General features: G+C 41.8%; 1 protein-coding gene and 2 long non-coding RNA genes across 9 annotated transcripts in view; 1 reads left to right on the forward strand and 2 right to left on the reverse strand.

Moving 5' to 3' along the window:
- The window catches only part of LOC124194500 (abnormal cell migration protein 10-like), a 29,795-nt gene extending 11,401 nt beyond the window's left edge, over positions 1–18,394 (reverse strand). For 2 of the 6 annotated variants that reach the window (XM_046588717.1, XM_046588715.1), the window contains exons 1-2: positions 18,097–18,394; positions 8,837–9,070 (exon numbers count right to left, since the gene is read on the reverse strand). In XM_046588717.1, coding sequence (XP_046444673.1) covers positions 8,837–9,007 — 171 coding nt within the window. In that variant the 5' untranslated portion in view covers positions 9,008–9,070; positions 18,097–18,394. Of the gene's footprint in view, positions 1–8,836; positions 9,071–13,599; positions 13,836–18,096 lie in introns of those variants that run through there. The other 4 variants (XM_046588720.1, XM_046588719.1, XM_046588718.1 and 1 more) reach the window with 3 other exon arrangements.
- On the forward strand, positions 1,505–9,185 carry LOC124194501. The gene is made up of 2 exons (XR_006874846.1): positions 1,505–8,628; positions 8,737–9,185. It is a non-coding gene; the product is annotated as an uncharacterized LOC124194501 (long non-coding RNA).
- Positions 18,395–19,587: 1,193 nt separating the features above from the next.
- Positions 19,588–23,524, reverse strand: LOC124194502. Of its 2 annotated transcripts, XR_006874849.1 has the most exons (3): positions 23,393–23,522; positions 23,199–23,267; positions 19,588–21,616 (listed from the first exon to the last, which is right to left on the reverse strand). It is a non-coding gene; the product is annotated as an uncharacterized LOC124194502 (long non-coding RNA). The 2 variants fall into 2 exon arrangements; XR_006874848.1 differs by having other exon boundaries at positions 19,646–21,616; positions 23,199–23,524.
- Between the last annotated feature and the right edge of the window lie 2,567 nt (positions 23,525–26,091).

Consider the following 26,091-nt stretch of genomic DNA (forward strand, 5'->3'; position numbering starts at 1 on the left):
GGTATTAGTGAGTTTGAAAAATTTAAAAGGGCATTGACGTCACAAGCTGCACTGTGGAAATTGGATTCGTCAAGTCTCGAACTGTGCGCTCCCTCTCGAAAAAGTTCGTTTTTAATTCGAGCCTCCCCAACCCGAAAAGCTCCCAAGTGTGTGTGGCATCTGTTTAGAAAGGGGGGGTGCTGGAAAGAAGAAAAAAAGTAGTTGTCTGCTTCCTTCTTCTTCCCCAATGTCTGGCCCAACCCACCTCCTCCGCCCGAACGGAAGGAAAGGAGAGTCAACTTCCGTTTCTCGCCTAGGCACACACACACATCTCCCCCCCCCCCCCCTTAACACACACACACATCTTTCCAAGGAGTGAGAGAGTGAAAAAAAGATGAAGGAGTGCCACTGTTTGGGTTCATTGTTGCCGGACAAAGTCAGGAAATGCCCGAGAGAGCGTCAACTGAATTGGCTTCCGCCATCGAAAAAAGTCTCACTAATGAGTTCTACATCCACGCGCCAGAGCGCATGCAGATGATTCATTAACGAGACGAGCAGATGCGTAGTAGTCCCGCAAACAATCAACCGTCATAACTCCCGTCTAACCAAACAATAGCGGTCGGCCACTACTACTACCGCACTACTAAGTAATACTTGGAACATGACCGGAGAATGGGAAGAAATGGAACGGAAGTGTCGTTTTGATAGTCGCGGTTACCATCATGTCCGACATTCCCCCAATTGAAGAAAATAAAAAGAAGAGCCCTAGCGCCGACCTACATGTCAAACCAGGAAAAAAGAAAAGAAACGAAACAACCTCAAAAGTTGAGGCACAGACGTGATGGAACGTGCGTGTCCCGATGTCACAGACACACACGAACCTGGAACTTGAACTCTTGGATGTTGCACATAGGGGCGAAGAAGACAAGAGTGATTGTGCCATCGGGGTAAAAGTTGTAAGTGCGTAAAGGAGACACACAAAAAGAAAAAGAGAACTTGAATCTATTCAAATGTACAGGTGGGATACTCCCAGTGGGGGGTTGTGGATGACAATTTTTATTTCTCCCGAAAAGAAACACCCAAAAAATGTTTGAAAAAAAAACCCCCCAAAAATTGATGTATCATCCCTCCACCTCAATTTGTCTACTTTTCCAACAAAAAAAATGAATCTTTTTGACTATTGGCTCCAGCTGTGAACACATAACTTTTAAAGTGGCTGGAACGCCTTCATTCCCCCCACCCCCACTTGAGAAAATTCTTCGCGTCTGTACCTCCTCTCTATAGTAAATGCGTGTCAAGTCTCTATTTGCCAATGATCATTTTCTTCTTTTTTTAAAAACAAAAAGGCAAAATATATAAGTGACGATGCAATTCACGACACAAACATGTTGACCGGGTGAGGGGGAGAGGAGGACTAAAAAGGAGGAAAAAAAAAAGCAAAACAGCGAAAAATACTAGGAGGGTAATAAGAGTCGGCGTAGTTTAAATATAGCACGCGTGCCCCGTGTACATCTGGGAGACTTTTTTTTTTTCCTTCCCTTTTTTTTTTTTTTGTTTTTAGGGAGAAAAACTTGGGAGAACAGTTTCACTTCCGTGGATCCTCCCCCCGTTTGCTCTTATATTTCTTTCGACACGCTTGGCTCTTTGTGTGTTTCCAGCCAGGCAGCAGCAGCAGCAGCCGACCCCCACCGACCGACCGATTGGCTTATGTATTTGAAACTCAAACGCTGTGGTCTTCTACAACGCCCTAACGTTCATCCAGCAGGATCAGTTACAACTAATCTGTTTAATCAGCCATTTATTTTCCTTTGGAAAAACACACACAGGAGAGAAGAGACCAACGGAACTGTATTTTTTCTTCTTTTTTCCCCTGGAAGAGACCAAATAAAAAAGGGAAGAAACATCCCCCCGGTCCGTCTTAGCCTATACGCAGCTGGGGTGATGGCCATCATTTCGAAATGCATCCATCATCAAGTTTCCACTCGAGATGACTTCAATCAACAACAAGGAAGCGGGAAAAAAAAGTCCGTTGTGACTTTACCCCGTTTTCTAAAAGTGACGGATCGTTCGTGCCAGACTTAACGACCCACAAAAACTTGAATAGTTTTTCTTGTCATGTTTGTTGTTGCGGGGGGAAGAGAAATAAAAATGAGCCGGCCGTGACGGAGATATCGATAGATAGCCCGTGAGTAACCCAATCATGCTACTAGTATACCTGGGCACAACAAACCACTTGGCCGCCATCATTGAAGCGCAAGTGCGAATGATGTTACTAGGGGAAAAAAGAAGAAAAATGCGCACCGCAATAGTTTCATATAACGCGCCGTCTTGATTTTGGTTTTTCTCACAGCCAGTGAGAGAAAGAGAGAGAGAGAGATATATGTGCGCAAGAGTGCGGAACAACACCAGCTGTTGCTACCATTTTTAAATCAATAGATGCGGAGGTTAGGAGCGCGGACGGGCGGCATGTGCGCGCGCGATTTCTCCTCGGCCGCATCCCCTGGCTGCCCCTGACTGGTCAGTCGGCTGATGAGCTTAAACAGGTAGTCACTCACAAGTAGGCCTAAAGCAGATGGTAGACTGGTCAAAAAACTTTGGTTGGCAAACGAGAGGAGGAACAAGCCCCCACCAAATGCTATAAGAAAGAGAATGAGAGAGAGATAAGATGGAGGGGTTTTGGGTGTTTCGAGGGGGGAAAAATAAATAGAAACAGAGCAGGTGTTGGCTTAGATATCTTGAGGAGGAGGCACGTGTTTACCATATGAAATGTGGAATAACTTTCGTTTCTGTATGTGTGGTGGTGATCGACAGAAGAAGAAGGGAAACAAACCACCAAACATCTCAGAAATATACAAATAATAAAAGGTCAGCCAGTCTGTGTGTATGTTGATGACCGGGGCTCCAGCTTGGCTTGGCGCCGAATTAGCATCAACTGTCGGAATATTTAGCCTTTGCGCTCATCTGAATTTGTGATGAAACGGGAGAAAAAGAAGAAAAAGGGTCCTCGACGCGTATCGGAAATGAAACAGTCTGCATTGATGAACGTCGTACACTACAAATTGCCTAGCGCGTTTCGAGTAGTTCGTGACTGCTGCCGGCGACGTTCAATAATTCATGGTCAACAACTCAAAACATTGGGGCTTTTCAAACGAAATCGACACATATTCGGCAGGGGCTCGGTAGGGGGGACCCGAAGAGAGTCACGACTCTCTTCGGCTTTTTACGATGGCGGCCAGGGGGGCCAGCAAACACACGCAGCTCTTACAAACGTTACAGAAGAAAAAAAGAGCGCATCTCTTCTTCATCCCGATCAGCGCTTCTTGTCGCATCTTCTTCAACTGGTTTCATAATAAATGAGCCAAAGCAGGTGTTGAACCTCTCTCTTTCCTTCTCCCAAATCGATCAACTTCCAGGAGGGGGGAAAATAGAGAGTCACTGATCCAGACTCGGGGAAAAAGCGCAAGGAGATTGACAGATGTGACGAAGCATGCGTCTATATAATCCTGTGACATCTGCCGCCTCCATGTTATTTTCTTCGTCCTCCCTCTCTCTCTCATGATGGTTGGGAGGTGGGGGGGAAAGAAACTTTCAACGGAGACATCGTCGTGCAGCTTGATGAAAGCCTGTCACGGGCATTCGTTACGTGTTTGTCACAGTCTAAACTCGGCTAAGTGCTGATTCGACAAAAAAAAGAGCGGCGATATATTCCTGGATTTTATTTTATTTTCCCCTTCCTTCCCGGAGCACACACACACAGACAGACGTCATCAATTTATCATCCATCGAATGCATTACCGCCCGTCTAGAAAGAGCGACGGTAATAGTCGACGGAGAGCTGTGAGAGGAAATTGCATTTTTCTATTTACGGTTTTACAGCGCAATTAGCCATCGTCTTCAATAGAGCCAAGTAGTCATTCTTTCGCTCGGGTGCGACTTTTAAACTGGAAATGACGACCAATTTTCTCTCAGTATTTTTGTTTTTGTTTTTTTAGAGCGGAAATGAAACTTGTCGGAGCAATTTGTTGATCACTTTTGAAATCAAAGTTGACGTTCACCTGATCGTTTCAACAGTTCTCTCTCTCCCTCCTTTGAAATAAACTTGGTCCCGTCAACGAGACTATTTACGATTTCAAGCTCCGCCCTTCAATTAAAATGCGTTGCGGCGGACTTGACGAAAGGCATTTTCGGTTATAAAGACGGGAGCAGAATGCAGAAACTCCCATGAAAAGAAAAAAAACAAAAAAACTGCTATGCTCGATAGAAATAAACAGCGTTTTTGAAAATAAACAGTAGAAATACATATTTTCTACATTGCCGGGCCAACGCCTTATTCAAAACGTGCACAGGGTTATTTCTTTTTTTTCTTTTAAGACCATCCGACCAACTTTTGAACGCACACACAAGAAAAAAAAGGGTAATAAAAAGCCGAGCCACTGGACACCCATGATGTAGTTTCATTTCCACAAAGAGTGCATAACTAATAACGGAAAATGCTATATAAGAGAAGACGACGAAAGGAGCAGAAGAGAAACAACAAACAAACAAGAAGATTGAAGACAAGCCCCGTTATGAGAGGTAAAAGTTCAAAAATGGATTTCTATCTTTTTTCCTTCCCTTATTTTCTTGATGGGGCTCTTCTTCAGCCCCGACAGGCCCCATATCAAACCAAAAGGCAAAAATGCGGGGCTGTAACCAACAAAAACAAAAAACCTACTAGGCTCCTCTTGTATTTTATTTTTCTTGATTTAATAACAAGGACGATTACGTATTCAAACAAAAAAGAAAAAAACAAAAAGTTTTATATCTAGGTCTTTCATCTTCTTGTCATGTGTCACTTCTACTCAACTGATGAAGACAACGACTTTGGGTTTGTTTTTCTTTTCTTTCGCTTCATCCGTCTTCTTATATAAAAAGATATCATATCAAAATATCAAAATAGCGATAATTTTCAAAAAAAGGCCAGAAAAAGCAACGATGCCATCTAACGGTTAAAAGAGCCGTTTAAGCAAAGCTAGTCTACTACAACCACCGAATCCTGTTGACGAGACCCTCCCGACGACAGCCAAGGCAAAAAGAAAATAAAAATCCGGACCGGTTCATGACTTGACAGTCTTTTTTTTCTGACATTTGAAACGAAAGATAACAAAAAAAAAAGTCAATATAATATTCGAATGAGGCCGCCGACGTCATCGGATGGTGTCATATTGTCTTAATATTATTCGTTATCTCGACGAACCAGACAACCGAAAAGCCTCTCTTTCATATTTTTGAACTAGAAAATAATTAATGATTTTTATTTTTTCATCACTGATAAAAAAATTAATTATTCAAAAGCGACAGTTAGAATTGCGCAACGAGGGGCGATGTTTTTTTCACGAGGTGTTCACAGAGGCTGAAAAATTAAAAAAGGAGAGCCGCACACATATTCGTTATAATGGTCGCAATGATCTCATCGGGTAGCCAAAGAACGTGTCTGTTAATAAATGCGATAACGGAACCGGACTTTGAATGTGGCACGAACCCGAGAGAGTTCCTTGACTGAATGTTTCTTATAGACATTAGACTTCCATCAGTCATTAGATTTCATCCGTCGTAATCCGTCATGACGACAGCGATGAGAAAATGGGTGTTACAACGACTCCGCCCTGGTTTTTTTGAAACCAAAACACATTGGAAGAAAAAGAAACCCAGCCCCTTTCATTTCAAATTCCTCCTTTTTCGTTTATCCCCCCCCCCCATCGGAAAAAAACAAAGTTCCATTCGTCTAAATATAATCGATTTCAAGTGTTGGGTCATCCAATACATTCACCCCCCTCCACCATCACCCTTCTTCAGTGTCTGATGTATATTCAAGAGAAAGAGGTCTAAACGACTTTCAATTCTTCGACTTTATACAGGCATGGCAGCTCGGCATTGTCTGAGTGAAAGGACATTAGTAAAACTCGGCACGTAGTTTTAGATACATTTTTTCGTACATGCTATGTCATTTGGTGCCAGGTCGAGCGTCAAGGTAACGCAGACATTTCGGTTGTTTGTTTTTTTCGGAAAGAAGAAAACAACAACAACAACAACAACCGAATAAAAATCAAGAAAAACAAGAGGGAATGCGTTGCTGGCCATGTTTGGGATGAATCCCGCGGCGCTGCAGTTCAATTCGGAGGGGGGGGGGAAGAAGAAGAAAACAATGCCTACAACACACGTCGGCACTCCACTCACAATAATTGGATGGCAAACACCTTTTCAATGTGGAATGAATCCTCCGTTAAACAAAAAATATAAAAACTGGCAAGATAACAACAAATCCTTTTCTTTCTTCTTTTTTTCCCGATTGTCAAGCGCCAAGAAAAAAACGGAAACCACACACACTATAGTGACTATACATCTATCCGAAATCGAGGTTACGGTGCATCACGAAAACAACGAATGGGGCTCCGGAAGCTCTCGTGACAAAACAAGCTCAAATAAATCGTCAAACAACTGGGCGTCCGAAACGGCGCTCACCCAATCATTGACACCGAATTCCCATTTTTTCTCGTTACTTTTCCTCTTTTTGTTTTGTTTTGTTTTCAAACAGAAAAACAGAACTTGGCAACGCTCGCCTGTACACACGAATCGGCGTAAAAAAGGGAGGGTAAAAACAAAAACAACCGACAAACGAGACGATGGATGATTCACGTAAAGGATCCGGTACTAGTACTACTACTCTCTGGCTGGCTGGATGGCTGGCTAGGGCGGAGGTCCTCGTCCATCAATCCTTGGGACGAAAAAGAGGCTGAACAATTTTTGTTGTTTAGCGTGCAGTAAAGCATTGCGTCAAAGAATCGCTGTTTTACACCCACACACGCCAGCCAGCCAGCCAGTCAGCCCAAGAATCCGTGTGGGAGTGTTTTTGAAATGGCATCGTCCTATAACTTGGGAATTCCGGTGCGGCACGGGCCACGTCTAGATGACGAAATCTGGCGCGACAAGTACAAGCAGCAATCATATGCTGCTCTTGAAATGGGCAAAAATAAAGAGAGAGAGAGAGGCGCCTTTCTACTATACTGAAGAAAAAGAGCGATGAATTTCCATCAGCATCGCTCGAATTCCTCGACAACTCGGCACCGGCAACGATTTCTCTCCCTTTAACTTTCCTCCTCCCTTTTCTGTCCGCATCCAAAACTTCTTCCCTATTCTCTCTGGCTCGTTTTTTTAAAAAGGTTATCTTTTGCCCAGCTTGAGACTCCTCCCCTCCATCGCGAGTCCCTCCACTTGCAAGGGCGGTGCAATCATCTTATAGAGCTGCCGCGTAAAACGCTTGTACAAAATCCCTGCCAGACACAAATCTAACATGCTCCTCTTATAACAACTTAGATATATAATACAATCATTCGAGTGGGGCACTAAAACGTCAAATCCTTTCGGGCAATAGGCCAAATCAGCCATTCAACGTAATCTACGGACGGACAGTGAAACCAATCGATCGATTGGTTGAGGCCCTCCTCCTCTTCTCCAAATGGTCCCCTCCAACAAATCATTACCTTAAATTACCTTTAAGGCCATTAACATGAAGGTAAAAAGCACTGAACAAAAGGGGGAAAACCAAACGAAATGAAATCAGTAATGGAAGTTTCGAGATGCGCTTGGATGGAAGGAAGGACGCGAAAAAAAAGAAAAGAAAAGACAAAAATGCTTGTCGGTGGTGTAGAGAGAAAATACTGCAGTCGTAAGATGACACGATCTGGCACTCAAGTTATAAGATGGCTTGGGTTTTCTCTGCCACTGGCTGGCTGGTTCAAATAACCCTCGAACTCGAGAGATGGAATAACCCGAAATGGAAAACGACAAAGTGTACGGGGGTATATGGCGTCTTTCTCACGCCACCATGAGAGCTGTGTGCAGCACCAAATAGAAATATTCGTCTTCTCCCCCCTCCTCCTTTCCCCCCTCCCTCCAATCTCAGAGTTGCACCCACTATACACTGGTGTGTGTAGGTAAGTATAAGAAGATTTATTGCGTGTATGCGGAGCTTCTTCTTCCTCCTCCCCATCCGGAGCAACAGAGAAATGTAGACACAACAGGAAAAGTGCGGGAAGGGAGGCAAGAAGAAGGATGGAAGAAACAGCCACTGGATACATTAACATCCGCATTGTGTTACAAAACGCGGACCGCAAGGAGGGGTGGGAAGGGGAGGGAAAATAAGAAAAATCTCCTGCTGCTCCGGCCGGACCATCTCGGTAATGTTCACCATTGGAGAGCAACGGCGGAGAATGCGTCATATCAATAAGCAATTCAAAAAAAGTATCAGATCCAAACGAGATAAGATTATATTAAAGGGACCCCCCAGCAAATGCGAGTCTTGTTCCGAGCTGGATAGTTTCAGGTCGTAAAACATGTCAGACCTTTCCTCCCTCCGCACTTTGATTTCCAGTAGAAGAAAAGGACAAAAAACATTGTAGTGCGTACAAGTTAAACTTAACGAGACCAAAAAAAGAAAAAAGAAAAAGAGAGTGGGGTCTCCTGGATTTTCTTTCTTGAAATCAAATTGACGCCGGATCGCATTCCCAACCGAACAGATCACCGCCGCCGCCATCCCTTACGCAAGACTGCGACTGCTGGAATGTTTTAATGACCGGCAGATTGGCCGCATAGTTTGTTTGCGCGCCCAAGGTAAAAGAAAGACGTTTTGATTTCTTTTTCTTTCGCATTTTCAGTTCGGAATTTTTGGGTTTTTTTTTTTTACTTTTTTCTTTTAATTTTCTAATTCATTATTCATAGCACCCGGTGACGGAATCCAGTCAAAACTAATGCCAAATAAGGCCCGAAGCCAGTCAACAACAACAACAACAAAAAAAACAGGTAGCATGTCATGACTTACCATATGCAAATTGTCCAATTCTCCCAGCCAGGTGTTGAGTAGTGCTTGAGGATCATCCCACGCCAGTTCCGGTTTAGCCGCTGCCGGTTTAGCGACAGAGTCTTCCGTTTCCGAATCCGGCTCGGCTTCACTGTTGGACAGGTAGCAAGCTTCTTCGTAAAAATCCGACATGGTTCTCCTCAATTCGGATTTGACTTGGCGGATTAAACCCAAATCCTGTAAACCTATAAAACTCTTTAAAAAAAAAGAAAAAAACAACGTAAGTACAAAGTTTTCCCAAAAACAAACTAACAACACATTGTGTGAATGTCAAATGGCGTTGTTGTAAAATGCAAATCACAAATGTCGGCTTTTTTACAAAAAACCAAAACTCAAAAGATGGACACGGTCTGATGAGCTGGCGTCGTGGAAATCCATCCGGAAACTGAGCTGAACACGATATGGAAATCGTCACCAGAAGAAAAAAAAAACAAGAGTGACAGAGGATACCAGTTAGATATTCCCCCCTCCGCTGTCCTTTGTCATTACTAATTACACCAAACTTCCTCTCTGTGTACTACCTACTCGGAGAATGACAATTACAGACCGTGAAAGGCATCTCGTCACGTGACGTACTCTCTCTCTCTCTACTTCCAACTTTCTGGGAGCGCACCAAAGTTGCCTTTGATTTCTTATTCAATTTAATATAAGCTGATTCGACTCTCCTCCTACGCTGGATGTCAGAAACATGGGCCGTTTGAGATGGACGTTGCCGCTGGACTGGAATATAACGAGAGTGCTGTACTTGACTAGGAAGAGACCATTGAACCTGTGGACCAGCAGGTATCGACATTCCCCGGAGACATCGTTAACCCAACTTGCGCGCACACACAAAAAAAAAACGTCATCCACTTGGCAGACTGGTGGAACACCGGAAACAAACGCTACGCACTTATGTTTTTTTTTTTGGTTAGTAAAATAAAAGGTATCCAACCGGTTTCTCTCTCTCTCTCACTATTCAATGGCTATTTACTCGGTAATAAGAGTTCTGAATAATGCAAGGCAAATAATAAAAATGGAACACTTTTATACAAGAGCAGAGGACGGGATACGCAAGAGCGGATCACGCGAGGTCCATTATTTCCGCCCGATGCCACACACACACCACACGTCTCAATTCACTTATTCAATACGTGGAGATGTAACAAATGGATGAATAGGAAGAGAGGGGAGAGAGAGAGAAAAAAGTTGTTGCCAGGGGTGTTGGCTAATCGACGCTATTGTATTGTTGGCGGTAATAAACGACCGAGGCGAGAGGGGAGGACCGGCGTTCGCCGAAAGATATGACGTCACGCAGATGACGTGACTTCCGTTCCATCTTGGCAGACTGGCGTTGTCTTGTATATACGTGCCGAATGATAAATAGGTGACGCATCGCAGCACAGTTTCCAAGATGAAAAAAAAAAAACAGGTTATCTTTTTTTGGCGTATAATTTCGTCAGTCGAACCGATTTAATTGGCTGGCCAAAAAACATGTTGGGAAATTAAGGTAAAACGAATCGACGACGACGACGTAGATAAAAGCTGACACGTGTTTTCTAGAATCATTTCCATCTTCTATTGACTCAAAGTTATTTGTCCCTCTCGAGATTTTGTTTCCGAAGAAGAAGAAGGAAAAAGATTGTTATCATTATGACTCCACATGTCTTGTTTGCCATAATAAGAGAGAAAACGAACCCTCCTTTTACGTCGGACAATCAGTGGATATCTTCAAAGAATACTTGGAAAATGAATAGCGGCCAAACTAAAAAAGAAAAAAAAAATCTCATGACAATAAAGAGAGCTGTGCATTGCGGGTGGCAATGTATTCATTTAGAAAGCACTAACAATCGAGGATTCAATTACCGGCTGGCCAGCGACGAGAGAAAGTTTCGTGTTGTGAATTTTTTTTTTTTTCGGTCTACATTGTTTGGTCATTTCCGTTCGACTGTCTCTTTTGGCGCTTTTGTCTTGGCGTCCTCATTTTGATCGTCCCGATCAGGGGAGAAAATCCAATCCGACGGTGGGAAAAGGATAACAAATGAAAGCCGCAGACAGATATAATAACAACAACAAGAAGAAGAAGAAGAAGAAAAAGGCGATGGGAGGGAAATGAAAAATCTCCGACACGCCGTTGATTGCAGGATCAAGTCCATAAGTTATTTTTCTTTCTTTCTTTTCTCTCTTTTGGGTTTGTTGGTGCCCTTTTGTATATTTCGTTTGACCTCACAAGTCCTTATATTGACAAAATATGCGTCCAGCCAACCTTGAGCGCTTGAGAGTGGCACCAGCACCACCACATCGGATGGTGTGCGTCGAGACCAGCAGATAAAGAAAAAGAACTCTCTCTCATTCTCCCAAAAAACCCGTTTTCTATAAGACGACGAAACCGGATCGATATACACAATCCATTGCCGCTCGCAGCGGCTGTTTTTCTTCTTTTCTTTTTTGCGCTGGTGTTGTTTTCGTACTAGAATTTTCAGCCACAAAAAATCCGTCATCGTTGGTTAACGGTACACTACTACAGTCGTGGGCTCATCCGAAATTCACCAAGAGAAGACCTTCGGGGAGAAAATATGGGTTCAATCAACTGCCTGTTGGCAAATTGTTGTTCCAACGCCTCGAGGATCCTCCTTGGATTACAAAAGCAACAAAACAATCCAGACGGGGGGGAGGTCCAGAGGCAAACAAAAATGCCAATCAGCAACAGACCAGAGAGCTCAGAGGTGCATTCTAAGAAGCTCATTAAGAAACAAAAGCCGATCATATCGCAAGATACATATGCATCGCTCTGAGTTGGTTCCAATAAAATAAAATAAAAGTAGGTGAACAACCAACCCTACAAATGACAGCACTACATACATGACGGATAGACTACAATCAGCCTTCCCACGGTTATATACCCAAGTCGGTCAGCACTGCGCGCGCAGCCGACGTCGTGTGAAATATCCCGCGTACTTAAAAATATTTAAAAAAGAAAAAAAGCCAAACTCCAAAAAGGGCAACTCAATTTTTCAAATGTGCAACCCCAAAAAAAGAAGTTTTTTTTTTTTTTTGGTTAGAAAAGAAATAAAACTTAATTTTTTTTTCATCATAAACAATGTTACAGTGTTATTTTTCTTTTCTTTGCTTCTTCCCGGATGTTTCTGCAAAAAAAAAAGAGTTGTGAGTTATAGATCGTCTTACGCACCAACTGCGAATAACAAACTAGCGGTTTCAAATGGCTGCTGGTTGCAGTTTCGGCTTTAATCTAGCGACTAATCCATCGGCACAGGCAGTATTTCGAAAATTCCAAGTCAGCTAACTCAGCTTAGATTTATTCTTTCATTATGGAGCTGGGGGGAAAAAAGAGATGGGCACCACATTATTCTTTCAGAGAAGGAAAGAAGAAATGGCTACAACGTTGCCGTCTATTCCAATTCAACAAAAGAGGTTGTCTAAAAGTGATAACTCGTCGTAACACAGCGAATGAAAAACATCAAAAAATAAAAAAATATATACAGAGTGTCTGGGAGTTGTCTCCGTAGACTTTCTATTCACCTGACGAACACACACACACACACTATACTACTCTGCATTTATTTTTCGAAGGAAAAATGGAGAAGAAGAAGAAGAACAGGCTCTGCTGCGGGCGCTCTATTTGAATTTCACTCCCTTTCTCTAGACCATTCGTTTAGCTCATTACTTTTACTCGGCTGGTGTAGGATCTAGACGAACAGAGAGACTCTGCAGTGTGTCGCCGGAAGCATCTCCTCCCTCTTTGGCTCGTTAAAATTCGAAAATAGAGCTTGGTGTCGGCCCGTTTAGCAGCAAAAAAAAAAATAGTCAAAATGTATGACAAATACAGTGAAACTATTGCTCTGAGGTATTCCAAAAAGAGATGTAGACCTCTGAATTTCTCCAGAATTCCAGTGGCTCTCGAGAGACTCGAGAGTCTCTATTTGACCTTTTGTAGATATCCTATATAGTCTAATCTGGCCGCCGATTTCCGGTGTTGCCGGCTGCTGCTGACCGTATCAAGATTCCCTAAAGTCGTTTCGGTATTTTTTCGTATGTCGGCTGCAGCATTCTCTCGCGAGACCTTTGCGCAGCAGTGAAAGTTTGAAGCGATGGGAGGCTCACAGTGTCGTCAATCATTGTACACAAGACTTCAAATGTGGATGGTAAGACAGGACGAGCGGCCCAAAAGGTGGTAACTATCACAACATAGTTGGAATGATGATGCAGCCGTGCAGACAACTCGGGAATCAAATGGTTTTCCTGGCTCCTCTTGGGCCAAAAACGGTTTGAGTCGAGCCTCAAGTTTGCCAACGTTTCGACAAACTGCTGGAATCTCGGGATCGAACCAAAAGAGGGAAACACACAGTGGGCATTAAGAAAATAACACACACACACACACAAAGGACGAGTAGTAGTAGTAGCCCAGGGTAACGATGCCCATAAAACAGAAATTCTATGAAAGGAACTCGTAAAAACCAATCAATAAGAATCAGAATGCAGGAAAAACGTTTCGATTGTCAGAAACGATTCCTCTTCATTACGACGTCGTCCATGTTCCAGTAGACGGCCTCCTACGGTTCACTATTTTGTGTGTGTGTGTTGTACCTCTCTCTCTAAACAAACGCCCATGAATAATTCACTGAACCGGCGCACGAGCGTCAACGGATTGGCATTGGCAAGTCAATAACTCGTATAGCCGATCATCTCTAAAAAAAAAACGGAGGGGGAAAGAAAAATCTTCGTACCGTGGAAAATGGGAAAATCCTACGTTCTTCTTAGTTCCTATCCATCCGGATAGCTCTGCTGGCCATCACCCCCACCAACCGTCGTTTTTCATCGATCCAACTCCCACCCGCTGCGTGAGTCATCCTTCATCTCACTGTCGTCTCCAAACTCTTTTTTTCTTCCTCTTTTCTTTTAAGACGAAGGCGACAGCGCGGAAACTTTTTTTCAACTGACGGCATTCATCCGGTTAACAACGGGATAATATGAGCAAAAAAAATAAACCCCCCTCTCAGCCCACCCAATTAGTACACATAATTTTCTTAGATAAAAATAAAAAGTTACTAAAGAAAAAAGGGAGAAACATTTCCCGTGTAGTTGTTTGGACTCGCAGATAATCGCACGACTAACGGATGCAGTCGGCGAGGAAGTGGTAGACTTTGGCCAATTTGAACTGTAGTACTGTGTAATGTATGTATGCTAATAGGGACTAGCATTTGCCGGCTAATTCCTTGCGACGAATATTTGAAAAAAACAAACAAGAAAGTATCTTGTACGGGTCGTTGTTCGATGTGTAATATGGCTTGATTCGTTGGATTCACAGTCTGGTGCACAGAGAACGGGCCCGTACGGATTCTTTTGAGAAGGAGGTAAGTTATCATGTGAAACAGACTGGCTGGTTCGACTTGCACGTAAGCGGCTTATCGAGTTAGCCAACTGACCGTTGAGGAGAAAACCTACGCACTACCTACTATTCCTTGTATACACCAGCTCTTTAGGCAGGATAAGATCAGATCGATACGCGAGTGCACAACTGGCTTGCCTGCAGTTGCTTCAAATATTTGAAGCAGAGTTGCACGTCGTTGGAAAATGACGGGCGGCAGCACACACCGCTGGATTCCCCGGGTTCATCAACCAATCGATTTGGGGTGACACACCCAAAAGGTTCTCCTCTCCCCCCCTCCCTTCTTACGGTACTACTCCTCCACCCACCCATTGAATGTAGCCACCAACATCTATAGATGGAAGAATTTAAAGGGGGGGGGACTAGCCGACTAGGCGAAATCCTCAACATTTGGGAAGACCGTCGTCCTTCCCTAACACACACACACCCACTCCATTCGTAATCCTCCCCCATCCTCTTCTTGTGGATGACTCACGCTGGCAGCAAGGGGGAGGGGGCCAAAAATCGATTTTATTTTATTTCTTTTTTTCTTCTTCGGTCGACGGTATCTTCACTCAAGATATAGTATACCGTCTTCCCGATATTCTACTAGACGCACGGGACGCCAAAGAATAAAAGAGAGAATACACAAAAGGGAGAGGGAGAATTTGATCGACTACCATTTAACATTCTTGTTTTCTCCCCCGAGTTGATTGAAAAATGAAAAAAATTTCGTATAAAACGGAGAGAGAATAGGGTTAACCCAAGCGATTACTTTAGATGATTACATGGACAGAGTTCAGAGTCTTGCGGTCGTAAAGAAAAGAAAAACTTGTGTGTGATAGCATGGACGGGCGGCTCTGCTGGAAAAGGTCGAGCGCCGGGCACACAACACCAAACAACCCCCAATGGATTTTTCACACTTTGAGAGCAGACGCCGAATGCAACCAGCAGCGAGAGAGATGCGGAGAGATGCAGGAGAGTAGAAAGCAGTTCTTATGCAAATAGCGATCTGTCTATAACAGTGGCGAGGCTCGAATGAGTGAGTGTGTTTTGCTCCGGAGGACAGAAAATGGCCCGTCAGCATAGATCAAACAATAGGGCAGTCGGGAGAGCGTTTTTTAGACAGTTTTCACGGGTCCCTGTGCTGTGAACGGACCGACCAAGACGGGCACAACGAGGTGCTAAAGAGGATCGTCTTCATTTACGACGGCTTATACCATAGTCCATTTGCATGTAGACGACTTGAGCAACTTTGTGGTATCAAGAGGAGGCGAAGGTTTTCCCAGGGCCGTAAAAAACGGAAAACACATATCAACGAGTAGTAGCTTGGGCTCTTCTTCTTCTTACCTTATGAATATGTTATTATTAAAGCATTCAAGCTGCACAGTTGAAAACAGGCAGGAGGATTAACGAGGTGAACTTTAATAAGCCCAAAGGATTTCGGGTTAACTTTTTCTGGCATTCAAATTCTGAAAGTTTGACTATGTAGATGTGGCTGGCTCGGCGAGAGCTGTTTCGGATCGATCGCTACAAAAACGTCCTCTTTTTATATTTTTCTACTTTTTAAGTCGAAAAAGAGCTTTTTTTTTCTAGTTTGGGAGTTTTCTGGTGTGAAGTAACACGCGATGCTGTTGTTGTTGTGCTCACCATCTGCCCAATCCGCTGCAGCAGCGTAACGCCTGATAGCACCGCAGCTATATAATATAATAGAGAACTAAGAAATGATGTGAATCAAGGTTCCTCTTCCTAGTGGTTCGCTACAGGAAAGAAAATAACACGGTGAAGTGAACGGGAAAATTATAAGCTCTGCGGTCAGAGACAGGAAACTTTTGGCTGGCGCTTTCGATGGGTATCGTGGGTAATTCTCTCCCACGTCTTGCGCGCGACTCCTTTTCAGGTACGTACAACTTCGCGGATCACCCACCAGCACAAGAGCCCAGGAACAAAGGCAATACGCTTTATCGATTTGATTTGGTCATAAAAAGCTGCTATTTTTTATTTTAATTAAAAAAAAAAAAAAAATAAAATAGAAAATAGCAGCTAAAATGCTCCGTCATGTAGAAGAAAAACGAATATATACAAGTGCAATGAATTGACATAATCTGGTGATCTTTAGGCAGCAGCAGCAGCATGGCCTGGCCCGGTACATCCCTGGGCTATACAACAAGATTTTTTTAACTGGAAAACCACTCAGACTCTGGAGAACGGCACCCCGGAGACGAGGATGTGCGTTTCTTTTTCTCTTCTTTTCACAGTACTTTCATGCATACCAAATAAAGAACTGGCCGAAAGGTGGACTGGCGGCGTTCTGGCGGGCGGCTTATTTAGGAAGCGACGCACTAACGAGAGAGAGAGGCCAGCAAAGGCAATGGCTAGGCGCACGAGCCGCCAAAAATAAAAAAACCTGGACCAACTCCGGGGAAAAAAAAAAGAGTCGTACGTTTCACTAGACGCGGGAGAGACATTATCAGTGGGAATATTCGAAAGTCCCTTTGTGTTTCGGGTCGATTTGCGCAACGTTGATAAAAGGCCGGGGTGACAAATAACGGCTTTTGATGTTGTTGTTGACGTTGGATGTTGCAAGCTAAGAGATAAGATTGCCGAAAAAATAAAAACTACATCAAGCCAATCTCGTTGGACACGGGGGCCACATCGTTTGGGGGAATAAAATGTGCCCAGCCACACACAATCTACCACCGCATATTATCTCCTTCTAAAAAATACAAAAGATGGGTTTTTCTTTTTCTTTGCTAACCAACAGGAAAAGTTCAGAGTCGTAGACAAATAAAAACGACCAATTTCGCTTGTTAGTCGGAATTCCCGTTGTCGACTTTTGCGGTTACCAGCCAGTCAACCTTTACATGAGAATCCCAACGTCATAACACGAGAGAAAGAATAATATTAAAAAACCGGCCGTTGAACTTGGTGTAGTACACCAACCACACCAAAAAGTATCAACCCCACATAAACACATTTGCGTTTTCGTAGTAGCTTTCATCGAATCACCTGACAACGAAATGATTTCTAATGCCTTTTGGCCACAAGAGCGTGATCACAGAAACCGTCTAATGAGTTCGCCCTCTTGATGGATGAGACATGTATGTACTACTCCAGATGGGAGAGAGTAGTAGAACCTCTTTTCATTTTCAGGAAAATAAAACAAACTTTTTTTCTCTTTCTGTTGTTGGTGGCGATTCGGTGACCGTGAACGCACGCTACAGGGCCATCATCAGTCCAGCACACGCAAAGTGTCGCCTCCGACAGGCCACGTAGAGAGACGATGGAGGATTTAACTCGAATAATAAATAACCGGTCAAATGGTCAAGCCTTATTGACAAACCCCAGTGATTACAGAGTGACTCCCTTGTACTAACAACGGACCTTAAGAAAAAAAATGTCGAAACGCCTATAAGGTCAGAGTCATTTGGGGATTTTTCGTCGTCCAGCTAGTACACACACAACTAAAACCATTAGGAGGGTTCCACACACACACAAAACCCCGGGGTCTCCATAACCAAAATGGTGGGTCATTATGAGCTAACACGGCTAGTTCAAAATGTCCTAATCCATCAAACGTTTTGCATTGTGTAGGGTGCCGTCAAAATGGTTATAAATGGATTTCTCTATTCAAAAACTATCCACAGCTCTGACTGTTTGAGCACGTATAGTATTGAAAGAAAAAGTTTGAAGAAAAAGACCGTGGCTAATCTAGTAATGGTTCCCGCAGCGTGGTCTTTGAAATTAGAATCAAAAAGCCATTCAACATATACACACACAAATACGGCAGAACAAAATCGTCTTGAAAAGAATGTGACGGCACAAAATAGTTGTAAACAAGACTTTTTCTTCTTACCTTTTAGCCCGCGAGAAGTGAGAAGACAAACCAGCAGACGACACACACGCGCCCGAAATCCACAACGATCATGGACAACTGCCAGCAAATTAAACGTAAATGACGAGGTTCGGCCCTTCCATGAGCTTCAATTAGACGTGGGCTGATAAAACGGTTGGGAAATCCTTCGGCAATCACAATTGCAGTCCAAACGAGGTTGATTTTCGATAATAAACAAGATAACAAAACAGCTAGGACTTTGCCCAACACTCGACGTTCGGTCACCTTTACGCGGCCATTGCAGGATGGCTAATGCTGACTGGCAACACAGGCACCGCTTCATCACCCTCCCCCCCATTTTTCTAAGCGTTTCAGACGCCAGAGTCTCCAGCGCCATCTACCGGTCAATTTTAAAACTACATAAAGCGGATAGGAAAATTCAACGAGGAAAAGCCATGAAAACTTTCCCATCTTCCTCGACAATCATTCAACTAGACTTTGATACAGTGTTATTTCTTGTGTTGTATAATAAATGTGGAGATCGTTGCGTTATGCAAAACACACACACGTAGACACGCGTGCACTCAACATGTGAAGCTACTATAATATTTAACAGCGACGAGCTGAGAGCGCGCACAAGGAAACTCCAAAGGTAAATAATTCACCGGTATCGTTATAAAGAAGCAGAACCCACATTAAATGTGACGTAAGAATTATAGCCCACCATCGACCGACCGAATAACTGCAGTGCTGATTCCAGCCGGCAGAACAGTGTGACTCGCCATATAGCGTTCGCCACATTTCCCGTCAAAAATCTAAAAAGGGTAATGATAAACAGCTGATGGTTAAGGTAAATATACTAATGCTAATGACAGACAACTCGTAATCCGCACATTACAAAGGGTCGTTGGTTCGTTCTGTTAAATATTAATGACATTAAAAACACTGCAATCAAATGGCATAATAAAAAATGTATTTCGAAAATATTTCAATGCAGGATTGAATCGCCATCTATCGTTGGGCATTTAAGTAAAGAAAGTGTTAACGGTTTAACGTTCGGGAAGGTAAAGCGTAGGGCCGTTAACGTTTTAGTAAAATTCTCGTTCGAATGGCCACCATAGATGGCGAAATCGTCGAGCTAGGACTGGTTAAAAAAACCGAGAATTACAAAACAACGATTAAATAATCGTGGCTTTGCACTTAGTCTAAGTAATGATTCATTCCTTAGCTGAAATGTACTGTAAATAAATTTGTAAAGACGAAATTCTAATTTACAATACAGTGTGTTCAATTTTATAACATATTATATATTACAAATCTTCTGCAATCTGCGCATTATTTAGCTGTTAGCCATTAAATTAGTTTTACTAGTTAAACTAATGCGCGGCTGATTAGCATTAGGATGACTAATTTACCTTTAGATTCTCGTTGAATGTGGCAGGAACGGCTTGCGCCGCTTGCCATATGCCATATCTAAAATGTCTAAAATGATATAGTTGAAATATTATACTCGACTGTTGTAAGCAAATGTATTGGAAAAATTGAATAGATGTAATAGTTCAATGAGCCGTTAAAAAATAAGACGATTGCGTGTATTGTATTGAACATTGAATTTTAAAAAAATAAAGAACAATTCGGAAAAGGGTCTGCATTTTTTTCAAACTGAGGAAGAACATGGTTACACACATTGAATGAAATTGATTAGTGCGTATAATGAATTACAACTTTATGGCGAGATGATTCACAAGCACGGAGGACATCTTTACCTGACAGTATTAGAAATCACAATGCTTGTTTAAAAAGCCAATCTAATGCTGCCCGGTAAGATGGAAACCGATACTCCGTTAGCCGCCATTCGATGAAGGGGCCAAACTGTACATATGTTGGGTGCTGCACTGCTGGTTGCAGCGATTCAATTTGATGCCATAAAAGCATATCCTGTCAATAAATTCACTCGACTAGTGTAGAATCAAATCAATTTTTAAACATTTTAAAATATTTTTACAAAAGGGCGTCACCAGTAATCTAAGGACCGGATCCAAAACACTTTTGGACCAGTCGATAGGGAATGCGGCGAATAAAAATAATAAAACCCAGTCAGTTCAAACGTTTTTCCATGCGAAAAGGTAATTTAAAAAAAATATATATCTATACATACATATATTTAACTTAAAGCTCGGTATATATACCTTAGAGAGAAGAACTCTATTGAAAAGAATTTGCCCCGATGCTCCGATAGCTCCGTATTTGCTCAAAGTGATAAGAAAAGCCAAATCGTTGATGTCGAGTCGAAGATGGCAGCCAAGAGAATGACTTTTGATGACTGGGCTGCCAAGCGAAGAAGTTGCAAGTCTTCCATGGTGAACGGATATGCCACCCAATCGGCGGAGGCCGAAAGAAATAACGATAAACCTCGCGTCCGTGACCCGCACTGTTGCACCCCCCGCAAGAAATTTGAATGTATACACTTATCAGTGACTACAGCAGCGACTGAATCCAAGTTCTGTCGAACTAGTGCTATGGACTGAGCATCAGCAGCAGGAGCGACGAGGGGAAAGCGGGGGGGTGAAGGGTCACCAAGGTCGCAGCGATAGCCCGAGTCAGATTTATCGGTAGAAACATCCAGCTTCAGATTACTAGTGTGCAGCAACGTCGACACTTTTCATTAAAGCTTACATGGATGAAATTTAAATCTTTCTCTCCCCACCCCAAACCACTTTTTGGTTTTTTTGGGTGGAGCACATCCTTGTTATTCTTCGTGCCGTCGAATGTTGTCTAGGAACTTTGAGCAGACAGTCGACAGCGCGACAATCGGTTCAAGGATCGCCGTAATCCAGAAGAACTAGAATATCTATAAGAAACATTGACGTGTGTGTGTCGGGAGAGAGAAGACGAAAATGATTATTGAATGAAGCCTAAATTCGTATTCTGGTTACCATCCCTCTTACAAACGGTGTGGACCCGGTAGACCGCCAACGTAACGGCGAAAATGAACCAGAAATGGCTTCCCATCAGACGATCGCTAGCAGCCCAACACTTATAGTCAATCTCATGCTGTATGTTATAGCAAGATAAAACGAAAAAAAAAAAAATGTGTACCGTCAAAGTTAAAATACTTCAAATTGACAAGAATACGTCATATAAGAAAAGACACGCTCGTGCGGTGCGGTGCGGGACACTTGAATAATAAATAGCACCTGAAAGTCTTCATTACACTTAGGTAGAGGCCATGGGACACGACAAGTGGCGAATAAGTGTATAAGGATGCTCTATAAATATAGAATTGATGGAAAGCTTTTTTTTTTCCTTTCGTCACCCAAAAAAATCTGTGGAAATTTAATTACGAATTATGCAAGAAAGTTAAGGATATTTGGGGTATAGTGAGGCCTTACCCCCTTTGAATGGAATTTAAAAATATCGTGAGTTATGTTACCATGTCTCGAGCACGTGATTATGTCGTATCCAGCCAGCCCGTCACGTCACACAATCTGCTACTGGTCAAATTCTCAAATACTTTCAGCATTGTGGTTTTTTGCAGCGTCTTTTCAAGAAGAAAAAAATAAATTCAAACTGGTTAGTACTTAAACGATATCTATTTACGATTAAAATGACTTAAAATAATTTATTTTTTTTAAATTTATCAAATAATAATTTTTTACTTATTAAAATTACTTCAAATAAAATAGTTTGACTCGATTCATTTTAACATAGCGTGGCACAGTATGATTTCCTGCAAAAGCTCTTGAGATAAAGCTGCTGTTCTAATGACCATAACTTTGAACCCAAGCTAAAGAAAAAAAAGGGGGGAAATGCTTGATGAGCGTCTATGTCTGGAACAGTCGTCTCATGGAATACTACTTGAATGGTTTTTCCCCTTCGCCTCTCTTCATCATCAGCCAGAAGATAAACATAAACAGATAATCAGCCCCCACTTGACGAGCCTAAATTTGTATGCGGAATGATTTCATTTCCAGTTCAAGTAGAAGGAACGAAACGACTTATCCGGTGACGTTTCTTTTCTGTCTTGTCAGTTATAAATAACAAAATTCGAAGGGAACGTGAAACAACCTCTTTTTGGCGAAACAATTCCTTCTAAAAAAATAAAATAAAATAAGAAAATCCCACATGGCAACAAAATAATCCGCCGTTTACTTTGTTGGATTTTTCCTATGGTCATTTCTAAATAAGTTGAGGTTGAAGAAGGGGAACGAGACTACAGTACATTTTGGATAACTCTATATAATGCCAACCGATTTTATGTTTTCACTCTCGTTGTGGCGTGATGAAGCATGAATCGCTCTAATGCATTCCTTAACAACAGACAAGTTCAAGCCTCTCCCTTTTTTAAAAAAGAAAATATATTTCATTATCAGACCCCCAGAACCAAAATGCACTGCTGGTCGGGAATCAGGAAATACCGGTTCTCCGACAACAGCAGTCTCTGAGCACTCTCTACCATCCAACGCTAAAAGAAATGTCGCGCCACCAAACAACCAGCAACCAGCATCGTCATCCGTATCATTCAGGTCATCGCTGGCTGTAGTACTGTCCACCCGAAAATATATAAATTCAATTGACAAGAACCGACATTTTTTAAAAAAATATAATACGCTCTTTCACGTCACGATGGCTTGGTTTCCAACGACTCTTATGAAAGTTGCGGGGCGAAATCACGCAGAAAATAATAATCTAGAATTTATTAATTTAAAACTACCAACCCTCCTCCCACAGGTTTTTAGTTGCAGGGAAGTTAGTAGTCTCTTTTTTTTAAAAATTTAATCTTCTTCTCTTTCCCATCGTCTTTCGAAATAAATATTCAAATCACGTGACAAGGTCAGATGGCCATGTTTAGGCATCGGAGCGCTATCGCTTCTTTACATCCCCCCTCGTCTTCTGACACTCGAAATTCAGGAAAATAAAAAAAAAAAAAAATACAAAAATAAGATGAACCCGACTATACATGTGAATCCAGACTAAGGTTGAACATGTTACCATTCGACCACAGTCTCTTTTTGACTGACGTTAACGATGTAGAGATATACGCTAGATTGAAACATCTCATTTATTTTAATGTTAATTGTTATTAGTTTAGATGCGCTTTAAAAGTATTCGGAAAAACTTACCTCTGCTGAGAGAAGGTTCTCACACGAGATCCGTGCTGTTTCTGAGATCCGCGTTGAGCCTCTACAAAACTGGAATAGAAATTGTCGTTGGGTTGGGGGAAGAAAAAGAAAAAAGAAAATGAGAGGCTTTTTGTGTGCCGTCTTAACCGATTGGAAGTTCGAATTCAACTAAGCTGTCTCAACACTCTGGGTACCTTCTGAAGCGAGCCAAGTCCAGTGCTAGTGCCACGGTTTCTCGCATCTCTCTCACTGGCACTTGCCTACTTTTAGTGGGTGTGGATCGGAGGAGGTCCTGGGACGACAGCCTCGGCAGTTATGGGAGCAGTTGATGGTATACCAGATTCTCTCACTCTTTTGGGCTTTTGAAGTAGAATAAATTAAAAATCGCGCTCTTTTTCATCTGAAAGATATATGTGTGTTATCGAATAAAGTTCTCGAATCAAATTGATTCTAAAGTTGTCCTTGTTGTGTATGGCGTGGACATGATCGGACATGATTTAATTGCCATCCGAGCAAAAGTTTTCTTTTATGCATATAAGACCAAATGAAATCCAACCGAATGTCTGCGCTACTGGTCAACGGCTGTCATGAAAGATTCTGATTGACTGATAGCGACGACTTGTTTTCTAAGACTGACCTTCGCTAGAGAGAGGAAACTCAAAACTTTGACCCTTAGATTAAAGAAATCTTATTATTTAAAAAAAAATTAAAATCATCCTGATTGGGATAAATTCAAACGAACATTTATTATGAAATTTAAAGAATGCCCAAAAATCAATTAATTGCGTAAAACAAAATATATGTATTTCCAAACACTGTCAATGTACCAGCAAGTTTGGGTATACCAAGAGGAGAATGACCGCTGATCGAATATGAAAAAGCCGGTTTTTTTGGGAGTGGTTTTTATCAACCAGAATAGCAAAGGGCAAATATACGCGTTCTTTCCGTCTTCACTGGTTCGCGAGTCATGTTTTTCAGCTGCGATCAGTACACCAGGGAAATCTTTTTAAAAACCGGCATTTGAATTTAAAACTCTCCTTTTTGATGGTAGTTGGTACATCGTACATGCATCATTAATTAGCAATGGCCAATAAGGTGGAATAACTAGCATTATTTGTTTGATAATATTAAATAGCGTTAACTATTAACTGGGCATTTACCGAATAAAAAATGCGAAAACTTTGCACCTTTTTTTGGTTGACTAAAAAATGCTAATGTCTTACATCGTCAGAATACCGTATCATTTTTACCTGGCTACTGTATTTTTTTTTCCTGCTGCACTATTGGCTCATCCGAAACCATTCGAGATGATCCAATGGTAGATGGCCAAGAAATTTGGGAAATTTAATAAGGGAAATTTGAATTGATTAAGACAAAATTAATTGACAAAATTTACAGCGATTAATTATTTTCACATATTGTACTATGTTAATTACCTATGGAAAATTTAAAGCAATAGACAGGAACAAAGCTGAAATCAAACTGGAGATGATTACAAAAATGTTCGTTGTGTCTTTGCAGGTTAGAAATGTGGATAGGACAAAATCTTCCCTTCCCTTAGGCTGCCGAGGGGGGGGGGGAGCAGATACGTAAACGTGTTTCTAATTCTGAGTTTATAGAGAACGCCTCGCCTATAACAGAGAATGACATTAAAAGAAAGAAGAAAAAAGGTAGAATAAAAACAGGGCCTTATTTGAAAATTCGAAAACAAAAGAAATATATAGGGAAAAAACTCGATGCGTATCGTTTTGAGCGTCAAAGTAACGTCGTTTGTATCTGTCAGGATACTTTCTCTATTTAGATCTATCGAGATAGGCAAGCCAGCAGCCATAGCGTTGGAGTCTTCTTCCCTCTTCGAGTTGATGTGCGCACATTTACAGTATAAGAATCTCGACTGCGGTCAAGAAAAGGAAATGGAAAACTGTGAAGAGTTTTATTAGTTTTACTACACAAATTATTGCATTTATGCCTTATAATCAGCATATACTACGTATTCTATCAGCACAAAGTGACTGCAAGAATCTGTGGCTGAATAAGGCTGTTTAATGAAACCATTTTTGGTGACAAACACATCCAACGGTTGCAGCAGCATAAATAAGTTGGCAATAACTTGTCTCGTATTGAATGCTTTTGTGTCTCGTTCGTCTCGTTTGTCCATCTCCAATTACGGAATCAAAGATCAACACTGTTTTGTTTTTGTTTTTTAAATTTTTGGATGAGCGTGATTTCTGGTTGGAAGCAATATCCAACCCGGAGGCAACGCGTTGCTTGCACTGATTGAACGACTGCAAAATGATCGTCGCTTTGAAAAAAATTTCGCTTTGAAAAAATGTTCCCAATGGTTTCAATTAATTTGATTTAATAGCTAACACTCTGAATTACTTGTTAAATATCGCAATAAACTTGATAACAAAACTAGAGATTTGGAATTTTAAAAAATAATAAATAAAATCTATCAGATAGAATAGAGACACGCGTGTCTCTATTAGCGGTACTGACAGTAGCTTATTCTAGAAATGAGTTCGTTGCCTCCGCTGGTGTTCTGGTAAACTCATAACACTTGAAGGAACAGAAAGGAAATGAGTTATTATCATCAGATGGAGTTCGAAGAGGAAAATAGTTAAGGGTGTTAAATAGCAAGAGCATTGGCATTTTTTTAGCTGCGAACCTGGGAATAAATAATATGTTTCAAACGGAAAAACTCGACTAAAATTAAGTAAAATCAGTGGAAATGAGACGGGCAAATAGATAAAATTGGTAATGTGATTCTGCATCGAACACGATATCAGATTCAGATGCACTGTGTTACATATCATTGACCTCAATTTTTTATGTTATAAGATGACCATTTTAATCATGTATGTCTCAACATTTGAGCATGTGAATTTATTCT

This window comes from Daphnia pulex, chromosome 5 (assembly GCF_021134715.1).
Source record: "Daphnia pulex isolate KAP4 chromosome 5, ASM2113471v1".
Lineage (NCBI taxonomy): Eukaryota > Metazoa > Arthropoda > Branchiopoda > Diplostraca > Daphniidae > Daphnia > Daphnia pulex.